This window comes from Musca autumnalis, unplaced genomic scaffold, assembly GCF_047663935.1.
Source record: "Musca autumnalis isolate F117 unplaced genomic scaffold, ASM4766393v1 scaffold_2, whole genome shotgun sequence".
Taxonomy (NCBI): domain Eukaryota; kingdom Metazoa; phylum Arthropoda; class Insecta; order Diptera; family Muscidae; genus Musca; species Musca autumnalis.
The window spans coordinates 142,568,877-142,582,227 of NW_027411755.1; the positions used below are offsets into that span (position 1 = coordinate 142,568,877).

General features: G+C 37.6%; 1 protein-coding gene across 2 annotated transcripts in view; it reads left to right on the top strand.

The window, feature by feature from the left end:
* robo3 (roundabout 3) overlaps positions 1 to 13,351 on the top strand; it is a 324,207-nt gene that overhangs the window by 176,974 nt on the left and 133,882 nt on the right. For both annotated transcript variants that reach the window (XM_073969458.1, XM_073969460.1), the window contains exon 2: positions 7,082 to 7,275. In XM_073969458.1, coding sequence (XP_073825559.1) covers positions 7,082 to 7,275 — 194 coding nt within the window. The remainder of the gene's footprint in view (positions 1 to 7,081; positions 7,276 to 13,351) is intronic.

A 13,351-nucleotide genomic window follows, 5' to 3' on the forward strand; every position in this document is an offset into this window, starting at 1 on the left:
CATGAAAGCTGTACTTATATTTTTATATTTTACCTCCAAATTTGGCAGCGGCCATATGCTCTGTTAGGCGCTCGTAGAATATGTACGTGGTGATACTGGTGATGGTGATCATCTTTCTCTTCGGTAGGGGTATGGGTGCTGATGAGACAGCTGTTAGAGAACTTGTCTTTTATATGACAGTTTTCTCAACCAACGTAGTGAATTTGGAGGTCAGGGTTTTAACTCTCCGATTTACCATAACTCCAACACCTATGTCATGTTTCGTTCCATGGCAGCTATAGTACAGTGCGAATCGTTTGTGATTTTTACATCGGGTCGATTCCATTACATTTTCTGTAACACAGCATTGTACTTTCCAAATACATCCGCCAGTTCAAAAATTGAACCTACTCTGTAAAGAGTACTGACATTCCAGGAACAGGTTCGCATATCATGGTCCTTAAAACGTTTGCAGAGTTCATCATTGTATGGTGATTTTTTTATAAGGATGGGTTACTAACCCGAAGCCCGTTATGTTGCATGAACATGTGACACATGTCAGCTTGATAGCCAGGTGGCGCTACGGGGTGGAGATTAAAGAAGGACCAATATAATTCTTGGGCTTTGTCAAGTAAATGCCAATCAGGGTTGTTGCTTGATATCTTCCACCCCATAAGTCCTTCATTTTTATATAATTCTTCCACAAACATCCCAGAAGGGACAAGGGAGACTTCTCTTATATCAATGACCTACGGTTTATCGGCGGGTCCTAACGGCGTGTCCTAAGGCACCACTTGTAGAGAAGTTTTACACGGCTGAAATACTCAGAAAATGTCGCCAACGTTACTGAGGGATAGTTTTCCAACGTTGAAAATTTTAGGGTGCAAGGCGGGTGTGCATACCATTGCACCACGGGGGCACCCCTTCGTACACCTGGGAAAGTTTGGTTACGAGATGTTTAAGCCCCCGGATAAATGCAAAACCACGACAAATCTCATGTCTTTTTCATGGCAACTGTGTCGATATATGACACCTTTATTAATATGCTGCTTTGAACTTTTCACAGCCAATGAAGTATCCGAACTTTTTTCTCACTACGGAGGTTCAATTGTCTCTTCTTTGCCAATGTAGTGTGTTTTTTGGATGTTTGGTTACTATCTTAACGCCTTAACTAATGAGAGCTCTCATACGTGGACATGATTTTGGATTCCAAGAAAATCCAAATACTCGCACCTGCATCCCATTTACTCCGAAATTTTCACAGCAAATTAAATGAAATCAAACGGGTGTTTATTAAGTCGTAGAAGCCTAGTATATTAAAGGGGGAGAGGTCCACTAAGCGCAACCTGTGTTCGAATCCGGCAGCACTAAGCTAGGCCCAAATCGATGAATATACCAGAGCATAGTGAGAAATGTGTCTAATATTAAAAAAATATATTTTCGAAAGCAGTATAAAATATTGGTATGTGTCTGAATAGGAATTCCGCTGTGTAGTCCTTTTTAACATTGCCGTTAAATGATATGAAAGCATTTTTCCTCCGCATTCGCAATGTGGAAACTTCCCGCGTTTCGTTATTAAATAACATTCAAGCATTTTTACGCCATACACCAGGGCATTTTTTTCAAGTGGTCTTATCATCTGGGTCTGAGTAGGTGAAATAACATCCAATCATTTTTCTACAAGCACACACACATGTGATGCACGCTTATTTATACATGTATGTATGCTGCTTGTTTGTGCAGAGCAACGTTCTTGAACTCTTTTGCGCCCTTTTGGTAAATGTTGCATGTCATCATGCATTACACCCAAAGCGACTCAACACCCAACACGGTGCTGATGCCTCATACGTTATTGCCCTCAAACTACTCGGTTTTATTCTCAAACACAGAGAGCGAGCATGATGAGAGTGTTGGACCGGTGTGGGTGAATAACCCCGGAAAGATAAAAAGATACAGAAAAAGGGTTGGATTTTAGTAAATGTTTGTGCAAGCGACTTTTTTCTATGCTTATATCCTTTAGACAGCTGAACTTTGCACTACTTATGTTGGCACCCATGTATTTTTTAGAAATTCTTTTTTTTGCAGTTTCGTCTGCTATATAAAGTGTGAGTGTTCTCTACAAAATGAAATAAGCTATGAATGAAACTGAGTGGGTGGCTTAATATTGGTGCTTGTAGTTGTTCTGGGCCAACAAAGCTAAACACACAACAAACAGCAACAAGCCGAACATGCAACATCAATAGCTAAGCATTTGGCCACAATCAAACCAGCAAAAAAAGGTCAGACACCGGCGTTCAAGAGATCTCTTGTTTAGCTAAATAAACAACCACATTTTTGTGCCTTCACATTGTTGTGCCCCCAATTGAATGTCCAATGTATGAGGTTAGTTTGGTTTGTTTTGATGTGGGGTTTATTTCGTCGATTTTTGGTAAATATTATCCTTGGATTCTTTGACGTTTTTTTTTTTCTTAAAGCAAATGACCCTGTCATGGAAAGCCAGAGCATTTTATGTATTTTCACTAATTGTTTATTTGGGTGTTGCCTGCGGCTTTGTCAAACATCAAGAGGCGTCTGATGGTCCAACTTTGGAAAATGTTGGGGATGGGAAATGGGAGACAAAACGGAGGATTGCTTTTAACTCTACTCTCTCCGATAACCTAGATATTTGGTTTTAGTTAATACTTTAGAATTTCGGCAAGCAGTTCTGTTAAAAAGGCAAACTTAAATTCGTATCTTAAGGAATATTCAAGTGCTATATAGAGTTGAATCCATATCTTTGTTGATAATTTCGATGATGATTGTACAATAATTACGGGGTAGGGCCGTTCGATTCCCAATTACGGGATAGCCGCTCTAAAACTATGAAATAAATTGGACCAAAGGGCAGCGGTAGATAGATGCAAGTAAAATACCTTAACCTTGGGTAATCTAAATCACTATTGGCGCCCTTAACTGCCCTCTTACATCTTAGAAGCTGTATCATCCTACTGATAAAAAAACAAAAACGTTTTTCGTGTTCGTGCCTTAATTTCACGAACATCGCCGCAGCGACAAGGGAAGATATCTCACATATCAAAGAATGCAGCCCAATTTTATTTTTGGGTAATGCGACTTTATTTTTATCACCGAGTCCGAATGGCTGTCGAACATTTTATACCACTTATAGAGAAGTTTTTTTTTTGTATTTTGTATACCTGGGGACCTCAACGAGTAATAGGCTACCAAACCTCTGCCGTCGTAAGCAGGCTATGCCATGGTTGACTTCAGTTCTTCCTCAAATCAACATATCATGGCTGTACGAATTTTTACTTAAAGGACCCGAAAATAAATATTCGACTGATGTAGGTGTGAAAGCATTGGCATTTTCCACCTCCACATATTCATCAACTTCACTCTCCCTGACGACTACAAATTCTTATTACCCTCGCTTCTTTCGCCGGGAAGAAATCCCAGAACTCGACTTCATAAAATACAGTCTAAATATGCAGAGCAGGTGCTCCTTAATATATTTGAGAGAGTTTCAGGCCAGTTAGCATCCCGCACTACATTTTGAATAATTTATCATTGAGAGAAGAGGTTGATGCTATTGAAATGACGGCGATTCACGTCTAAACCCTCAGCCATGACATTTCACCCCAATCCGTTTGATAGTATGCTGAACTGACCAGTTCCATTGGACCGGACTTTTTATCTTCGAACAAATCTGACAAGCAATTACTTCTTAGGACGCGGAAGAAATTGGTAAAGGAGAATCATTCATCAAAAATACGGGTGATTCACCGATACCTATGATCTCCAAAATTGTCAAACCAAAAGAAGCAATGGACAAGAAAGCGTAGCGAAGGGCAGTACTGAGGGCAGTACTCATACTCAAGTCAGTACGTTAATAAAGATCCCAATACTATCAGCGAAAGCCAATTTCAGATTGATAAGATTGATCTTCAAATTTGTGAGGAAAACTCTGTGAAATTCTCAGGAACGCCTATCAAGGTACCAATGGAAGTTATGACCAAGGGAACCTCTTGTTCAGGTATAAAAAGTACGTGCTCGACCAAGGCGTCTATATCACAGTCTTCTAAAGAGACTGAAAAAAATCAACAATGTTTAAGGCAGCACTCAGACTATCTGAGACGATTTCGCTGGACTCTCAACTCCAAAACCACCCACCGGAGTGACAAAAATAGTTGATGGTCATGCCTCTTTGCCCACTTAGGTGCAAACGCAAGCAGAAGGAGCAATGATTGATATGCAGCAGCGTCAACTACTATAAAGGTCGCTAGTTCTCAGTCGGCCAATCAGAAATTAAGACCAGTAGTAATAAGAGGATGAGGTTTTCAGAGGAGCAGCACCGAAACTATCTGAGCTGATTTCGCTGGGCTCTCAAATCCAAAACCCCCACCAGAGTGATAAAGATAGTTGATGGGCTTTCCTCAATGCCCATTCAATTTAGGTGTAAAGCAGACGGAGCAATGATAGATCTGCAGCAGCATCAACCACTTCGGAGGTCGCTAGTTTTCAGTCGGGCAATCAGAAATCAGGAGAAGTAGTAAGAAGAGGATGAGCTTGTTGGAGGAACAGCAACCCCTCGCAAAGAACTTGACACTCGCCATTAGCACAAAGGCAGGTCAGGAGAGATATTCGTGGTCTAAAGAGAAAGAGAGCTCCACGTTAACTCCTAAATCAACGAGCCTATTAGGCAGACTTGAATAACATTCACACTGATACAGTTCCGCAGACAGTACAAGGAAACAGTTGGAATGTTGTAATCGGAGACTACCGCCCATCTATCGCAGCTGGAGAACGCCAGCTGTCAAGATAGTTGCGATTATGTTAATAACAAATATGATTAAGCGGATGCAACCACCTCAGTTCATATTGCACCCGACTTGAGAGCACAAACTCAACCCATGGCCTACATAGGGACTGGGACCACACGGTACTCTCTAACTCTTAAGCCGCCGAGCTAAGCCCTCTTACTTCCTTCCCGATTTCTTAAAAAAAGCTGCAAAGCTGTATCACTTAAGATGCACAGTCAAACCCTCTATCCCAAATGCTGCAATGCTGCTGCGTTGTGGATAAATGTCGTAACAACTTGGAACTCAAAATTTCAAACTACAGGTAGTTCGGTGCAAATATATATGTTCATATATACATATTTGCAAGATCTACAATATATACCTACATATATCTATAAGTTACGTAAAATCGGGAGGTACCATTATAAGGGGGCTATACCATAACATGGACCTATATTGAGAATTTTTTTGTTGAGAAGTGATGTAACATCTCAGAAAATCAAATGTCAAATTACAGCTAGCTCGGTCAAAAATGTACTTAAAAATCTCAAAATTCCGTAAATCGGGTGGTACCGTTATATGGGACCTATACCAAAACAAGTGTTGTAACCATTAAGAACCTCAAAAGTCAAATCACTGATATTTCAGTTGTAAAAAATATATATAATATCTTCAAAATACCTAAAAGTCGGGAGGAAAAATTATATGAGGACTAAACCAAAATATGGTCCTATGTTGACAAATTTTAGTGGAGAAGTTTTGTGACCATTGGGAACCTCTAATGTCAAATAAGAGGTAGAGCAGACAAACATTTTAGCTAAAATCCTCCAAATACCGAAATACGGGTGGTACCGTTATATAGAAGCTATACCAAAGCATGGATCTATGTTGACAATTTTTAATGGAGGAGTTTTGTGACCATTGAAAACCTCAAATGTCAAATTATAGGTAGTTAAGTAAAGAAATTGTAGCTAAAATATCGAAAATCAGGTTGAACCGTTATATGAGGGCTATAACAAAACGAGGACCTTTGTCCATAATTTTTGTTAATAAGTTGCTTGATCATTTAGAACCTCAAATGTCAAATTACAGGTAGTTGGGTCAATAAATGTAGCTGAACTCCTCAAAACATCTAACATCGGGAGGTACCGTTATATGGAAGATATATGAAAGTATGGACGCATGTTGGCAATTTGTGGTGAAGAATTTTGTATTACCACTGGGAACCTCAAATGTCAACTTAGAGATAGTGTATAAAGAAAATCGTTCGAAACCGTTCTATAGGGACTATATCAAAACGTGGACCTGTACCGACAATTTTTTGTGGGAAAGTTTTGTACCCCCATCGAAGAATAAGTAAGAAATTCTAGCCATTTTTGTGGTATAATGAGGCTAAAACCTTGAAAATACCGAAAATCGGAAGGTACAGTTCTATGGGGACTATATCAGAAGGTGGACCGACATTGCCCATTTTCAATACCAAACATCCTGTTAGTAATGAAAATATCTGTACATATATTTACGAAGATTTTCTATGTCTTTCAAACAAATATGCCCTCCATACTGTGGTGGAGGGTATACAAAATGATCGGACTCAATTCTGTTGGACGGACGTCTTATGTGTGAAGACACAGGAACTGCAGTGTGAAATCCAGCGTTGATTTTTAATTTATTTTAATTTATTATCACCTCTTCACGTGTGGCTAAGACACTTTCCATTTCATTTTTTTTTTGAGCTTTCAAAATAATATCAGAACCTCCTACAATTCCATTGTGTTTATACACAACTGCATATAATTTATAATCTTCTTCTGAAAACATAAATAATATTGTACAGGTGTTCATGTGCATACGATGAAATAATAAATGAAAGCAAAATGGAAAAAAGAGAAAAAGAAGAAGAAAACGCTGTTTCTGATTTACATACAAAGTTATACAAAACACACAAAGGCGAAAGGTATACGATTAAAGCCACTGCCATAGCTTGCATTACCAAGCACGGATATGACAAACTGCATAATCCTGTCCTTTTGAAAATGGGATTCATTCATATGCATTCACCCAGTCGCCTCGGCACTACGACAAGACAAAGGGAGGAGGGGTGCGGATGGGAAACCATTGCATTACATTGTGCAATATTTCCCGGCATTCGTCCATATATGTATATATTTTAAATTTCTTTTTTCTTGTTATGCCACACACAAAAATACACATACATATGGATTTCTGCTTTGTGTATGTGTTCACCTTTGTCTCATTTCTGTATCTGTTTCCTATTTCATTTTCTTTTTTTTTTGTAATTCCAGGTTCTCATCCGCCACGAATAGTGGAACATCCAATTGACACAACAGTACCACGTCATGAACCAGCGACGCTTAATTGCAAAGCGGAAGGTTCTCCCATACCCACAATTCAATGGTATAAAGATGGTGTAGCATTGAAAATTCTACCCGGTTCACATAGGATAACATTGCCGGCAGGTGGATTATTTTTTCTCAAGGTAAGTGAAAAAAAGCAAACAAAAAATATAAAGAATTATCTAAAAGGAAATGAAAATTATAATAAACCAGCAGGGTGTATGCGAAGAGGATTAAATAAGATTAAAAAGCAACAAAAAATATTTGCAGCAATGGTTTCTGGTTTTATGAAAATATTTCAAGCTTATTTTGAAAATAAAAGCCCGAATAGCAAACAAGATTCTAAATATGTAGCAGCGAATATAATTGCGTATAAGATTTAAATGACTTGGTAATCGTAAAGTCAGTAAAGCCAAGCATCTAAATACGCCCTTCTTAATTTGTCACAATGAAAAAAAATCAGAATTTCTAATATAATATGGCCTACCATTTAAAAACATCTTGCAATCAGTTCCCAGGTAGTTTGAAAGCCAATCACCTGTAGAAGGCCTTCCAAAGGAAATCGGATTTGATTTCGATATGGCTATACAGGACCGAAATACCTAAAATCGGCCTATCAAAGCTATATCAAAATCCGATCCGATTTTCACAATTTCCTCGTAAAAAATGTTCATCATTTGGACCATAAATGCGGCTTTAAGAGAATTTTCGTGAAAATGCACCTTTGGCCATCTAAAAGTTACTATGGAAATAAAGATCGCCCGGGTGGCACGAGTTAACCTTAACCGATCGTCATAAAATGTTATACATAAGGTTTCTGGGTCAAAAGGAAAACATTAGGGGTAGGAATTTCAGTAAAAAAGTTCGTTTTTTGAGTATGTCTAATTATTAATGTACACTAGGGTCATGACTTTTTTTCTCAAAAACGATTTTTTGTGGAGGGAATGAATGATATTTTGCCTATTATTGACTAAAATAACATTTATTGCATTTAAATATTTGAAAAAAAAATACTATGAAGTGATAAAAATTTTTTCTCAAACAATTATTTCCTTTTGCAAGAATGAACGACCTTTTGCCTATTATTGACTATAATAATTTTTTTTCCATTTAAATATTGAACAAGTTAAGAAATATCAGTCGGCTTTGTCGACAGAGAAATTCCCTCAGCCTGTGTGAGTTAAAACACTTTTTTACCCAAAAAACGTATGTATTTAGAGGTTTTTCAGAATTTAGGGCGTGTTAACTTGTGGGCAAAAACATATGGATTAGGATAATAGCTCAACAGTTTTGCGGGGGAGCTACACAAAGGAATGAACCTACTTAGTCCATCTTGGAAGTGTGTTCTATTTTGGGAGTCATTCCTCTAGATAGATATAGCGTTCACCAGTCATTTCAGTTGATCACTATACAATTTATAGCTTTTTTCAAAGGAAATATGGATTTGCCGATGAAAAACATAAAATCGCTGTAAACAGGGCCACTAGAAGCACTATCGGTAAAAATTTCCAAAGGATCCTGGAACAGATCCTTAACGGCACTTAAACAAAATTGTTGAACATTTGTGTGAGTAGTATCCAAAGAAGTTGACCGATAGCGCCCACTTTTGAATATAAACTAAGTTTGGACAAAATATTTCGAGATCTAAAGTTTGCACCAAATCGGTTGCTCCGGTTATGAGATATCGCGCTTCCATTTTAGAGAATATTTTCCAACTTTTGTGGGGGAAGATCCGGAGTGGACCAATAAGCAACATCTTCGAATTTTATCTAATATTCCAAGAAATATTTCAATATGCAAAGTTTGGGCCAACGGAGTATTCGGCTCAAGAGTTATAGTGCTCAACAGCCACCAAGCATGTTAGCCCTAGGGGTTTTTCAGCTTTCGGGTAATTTTTTTTCAAGAAGTATGGACTTGCTACTCAAACAACTTGTACCGTCATAATAAGGGCCTTGAGTGCAACCAGTTTCAAGAAAATTCAAAACTTTTGTGTGGGATGTACCTGAAGGAGTTGACATATATAGTCCATATTCGAAACTGATCTATGTTTCGTAGAAATATTACGATGTGCAAAGTGGGGGCCAAATCCGTTACTGCCTTCAGGAGTTATCGTGGGGACAAATTTTCTGAACATTTTCGAATTTTTGTGGGATAGGTACCTAAAGGAATGGAGCAATATGACTCACCTTCGTACTTAAACTAAATTGAGACAAAATGTTACGATTTCCAAATTTTAGACCGAATCGGCAGATCCGCTCGAGAGTTATCGTGCGCTCCAACCACTATACATTGGGGATTTTTTACAACTTTCTGGCTATTTTCTCAGGAAGTATGGACTAGTCCCTGATAAAACCTGTACCCTCGTAATGGGGCAACGAATACTACACCTTTTTCAGATGTAATTCGAATTATTTTAATTGTAATTCGAGAATTCTATTTGTAATTCGTAACGTTTCATTTGTAATTCGAGAATTCCATTTGTAATTCGAATTATTCCATTTGTAATTCGAATTATTCCATTTGTAATTCGAATTATTCCATTTGTAATTCGAAATATTCCATTTGTAATTCGAATTATTCCATTTGAAATTTGAATTATTCCATATGTAATTCGAATTATTCCATTTGTAATTCGAATTATTCCATTTGAAATTCGAATTATTCCATTTGTAATTCGAATTATTCCATTTGTAATTCGAACGATTTCCTTTGTGATTTCAAATAAAATAATTCGAATTACAAATGGAATAATTCGAATTACAAATGCAATAATTCGAATTACAAATGGAATGTTACGAATTACAAATAGAATTCTCGAATTACAAATGAAATGTTACGAATTACAACTAAAATGTTTCGAATTACATCTGAAAAAGGTAGTTGCTACAACAAAAATCAAAACGATACGAGAACAGGTCCTAAACTAAACTCAAATGACTTTGACTTTTTATCGAATCACCTTATAATTAATATTTTATCTAATCTTAGGTAAAAATTCACCAAAATATGATACAGAGATACGAGGTTGTGAAAAAATCATAACACCAATGCACACATCCAACACGTCTTCCATCTATACAATTTCTTATAGGACAGGTCTTATAAAAGTAGGTGACGTTCTACTCCTTCTGTAAACACAATTTCGAAAGCATATTTACACTCCAACTTAGTGGGGAGATTTGCTGAAATCTCCCATTGAGTCTCCACACAAATATTGATATTAAGAATAACTTTATTTAAACTTTCACAAGTCAAGCGACTCCTTTACCCTTATTTCCATCCAGACAGGGCGTTCAAAAATAAGTGCAAAAAGTTTTCTTCTTTTTTGTTTCCTTTTTGAGCGAACCATTCATTTCTTCAACCACTTATTTTAAAGCCCTTCTTTATAAAAAAAAGATCTCTACATTCTTTATCCTCTTTTGAAGTGCCATCTTCTTCCCATCTGCGTTGCAGGTGCAAATGAAACACAACAATATGGGAATGTGGTCTGAATTAATTTTCTCTTTTCCAGAACTTAATTTTCTGGATGACATTGCAAAATTGGGTATGTGAGGGTGTGGAAAATTTTTCTTTCGGCTTGCTTTCATCTGCGCCAAAAAACAAAACCAACACGCAAAAAAACTCATTTGTTTATGAAACTCATAACTCTGGCACTGAGGATGATGATGAGGACAATTGTGAAGGAAAAGTATGACGTTGATGATTGCAGCATACCTGTATACCAACCATGCTGGACCAAGTTCATGCATATGACTTTCATCTGCGTAAAGTTGTCTGACTGGCGGGCAGACTGGACTTTTTGAATATTGTGTGTCTACGTTGAGAAGCTTACTAATTACTTTTTTTTCTCCTGTTCATGCTGTTGTCCTAGCACTTAGGCACTATGAAGTTCATTTGAGATCTACGTTTTTCGGGAAGCGTATTATTATGCTCTGTTGCTGTTGTTTTCATTTCGTAAAATGCCCCAGGATCATTTCATCCAGACGAACATTTCCAAAGTTGAGGGAGAGACAACGCAAAAAATTATTGCCAACATTCGTAAAGCAACTTCATTAACGCTAAATAAACACAAAAACCTTTTTGATGAATTTACAAATGCGGATGCCAAGCGAACAGGGCCATAAACTATGTGGAAATGTTTGTTGCACAGTGGGAAAGAAAAAATTAGGCTTATCATAGAAGGCCAACAGGTGTTAAGATAGAAGAAGAAGAACAACAAGTCTTCCTGTAGAAAAGTATAAGATCTTAAAGTCTTCTTATAGCAAAACTGCAGGTCTTCTTATAGAAGAGCAACATATATGGAGGTCTTCTTATAGCATAATTTCAGGTATTCTTATAGAAGGGCAGCAGACTTTCAGGTCTTCTCAGGGAATAAATCCAGGCTTTTTCATATAAGAACCTCAGTTCCTCTCATAGAAAAATTTCAGCATAAAATGCCTCCAGGCCTTCTCTAGAAGACTATCAAAGCTTCTCAAGGAAGACCTACGAATCTTCTCATAGAAAATCAACAAAGGTTCTAATGGAAGCCCTCCAGTTCTTCTCATTGAACACCTCCAATAACATTCTATAGAAGACCTCGTAACCTTCTTATATAAGATTTTCAGGTTTTCTCATAGAAGACTTCCGGGGTTTCGCTTAGAAAACCATTAGTTCTTCTCAGAGGAGATTAACACGTCATCAACAGCTCTTCTGAGAGTACAACAGCATGTATTTTCATAGCAGACCAACAGGTCGTCTCTTAGAAGGCTCATAGGTCTTCTCTAAGAATATCAACAGCTTTCCTCTTAGAAGACCAACTGGTGTTCTATAAGAATACCAATAGGCATTCTTGTAGAGTACCCTCAGGTCTTTTCATAGCACAATTTCACTACTTCTTTGAAAAGACCTCCAGTTTTTTTCTCATAGAAGATTTGCGTAGAAGACCTCAAGATGTTCTAATAGAAATCCTCCTAGTCTTCCTTTAGAAGAGTTCTGGATCTGTTGAAAGAAGTCCTCCTAGACTTCTTTTGGAAGTTCTTCAGATCTTCTTATAGAAAACGTTCGAGATTTCCCCTACCATACAGATCTACACGTCTTCCCATAGAACAACAATATGTCTTTCCATAGAACACCAATATGTCCAGTTCATCTTATAGAAGGCCATCTGGTTTTCTTATAGAAAACCTCCAGATCTTCCAATTAAAGACCTCCCAGCCTTTCGATAGAAGAACTCCAGTTCTACTCAAAAAATAACTCAACTCTTATCAGAGAAGAAATCCAGGTCTACTAATCAAAGAAATCTAGGTATTCTAATCGAAGAATAGCTTTAACGAAGACCTACAGGTATTATCAAAGGAGACCTCCAGGACTTATCATAGGTGACTACTGAGTCTTCTCAAAGAAGACCACCAGGTCTTCTCATAGAAGACCACCAGGTCTTCACAGAAAAGACCATCACGTTTTCTCATAGAATACCATCTGGCCTTCACATAGAAGACCTACCTCCATGTCTTCCCATAGAAGACCGCTAGTTCTTTCATAAAAGACCTCCAGATCATTCATTGAAAATCTCCAGGTCTTTCATAGAAGACATTCAAATCATCTTATAGAAGTCCTCCAGATATTCTTATAGAAGCCAGATCTTCTTATAGAATACCTCCCGGTCTTCTCGTAAAATACCTCAAGGTATTCTCACAGAAGACCTCCTGGTCGTCTCGAAAAATACCTCTAGGTCATTTTGTAACATTCCTCTAGATCTTCTCGTAAAATATTTCCAGATCTTTTCATAGAAAATCTCCACGTTTTATTATAGAAAATCAAAGAAGACCATCAGGTATTCTCATAGAAAACCTCCATTTCTTCCCAAAGTAGACCTGGCCTTCTCGTAAAAAGACCACTAGAACTTTCATAAAAAACTTCCACATCGTTAATTGAGGACCTCCAGGTTTTTCATAGAAGACATTCAAATCTTCTTATAGAAGTCCTCCAGATCTTCTTATAGAAGCCCTCCAGATCTTCTTATAGAATACCTCCCGGTCTTCTCGTAAAATACCTCAAGGTCTTCTCACAGAAGACATCCCGGTCTTCTCATAAGGGACATCCAGGTCTTTTCGTAAAAGACCTCCTGGACGTCTCGAAAAATTCCTCTAGGTCTTTTGTAACATTCCTCCAGATCTTCTCGTAAAATATTTCCAGATCTTTTCATAGAAAATCTCCACGTTTTATTATAGAAAATCAAAG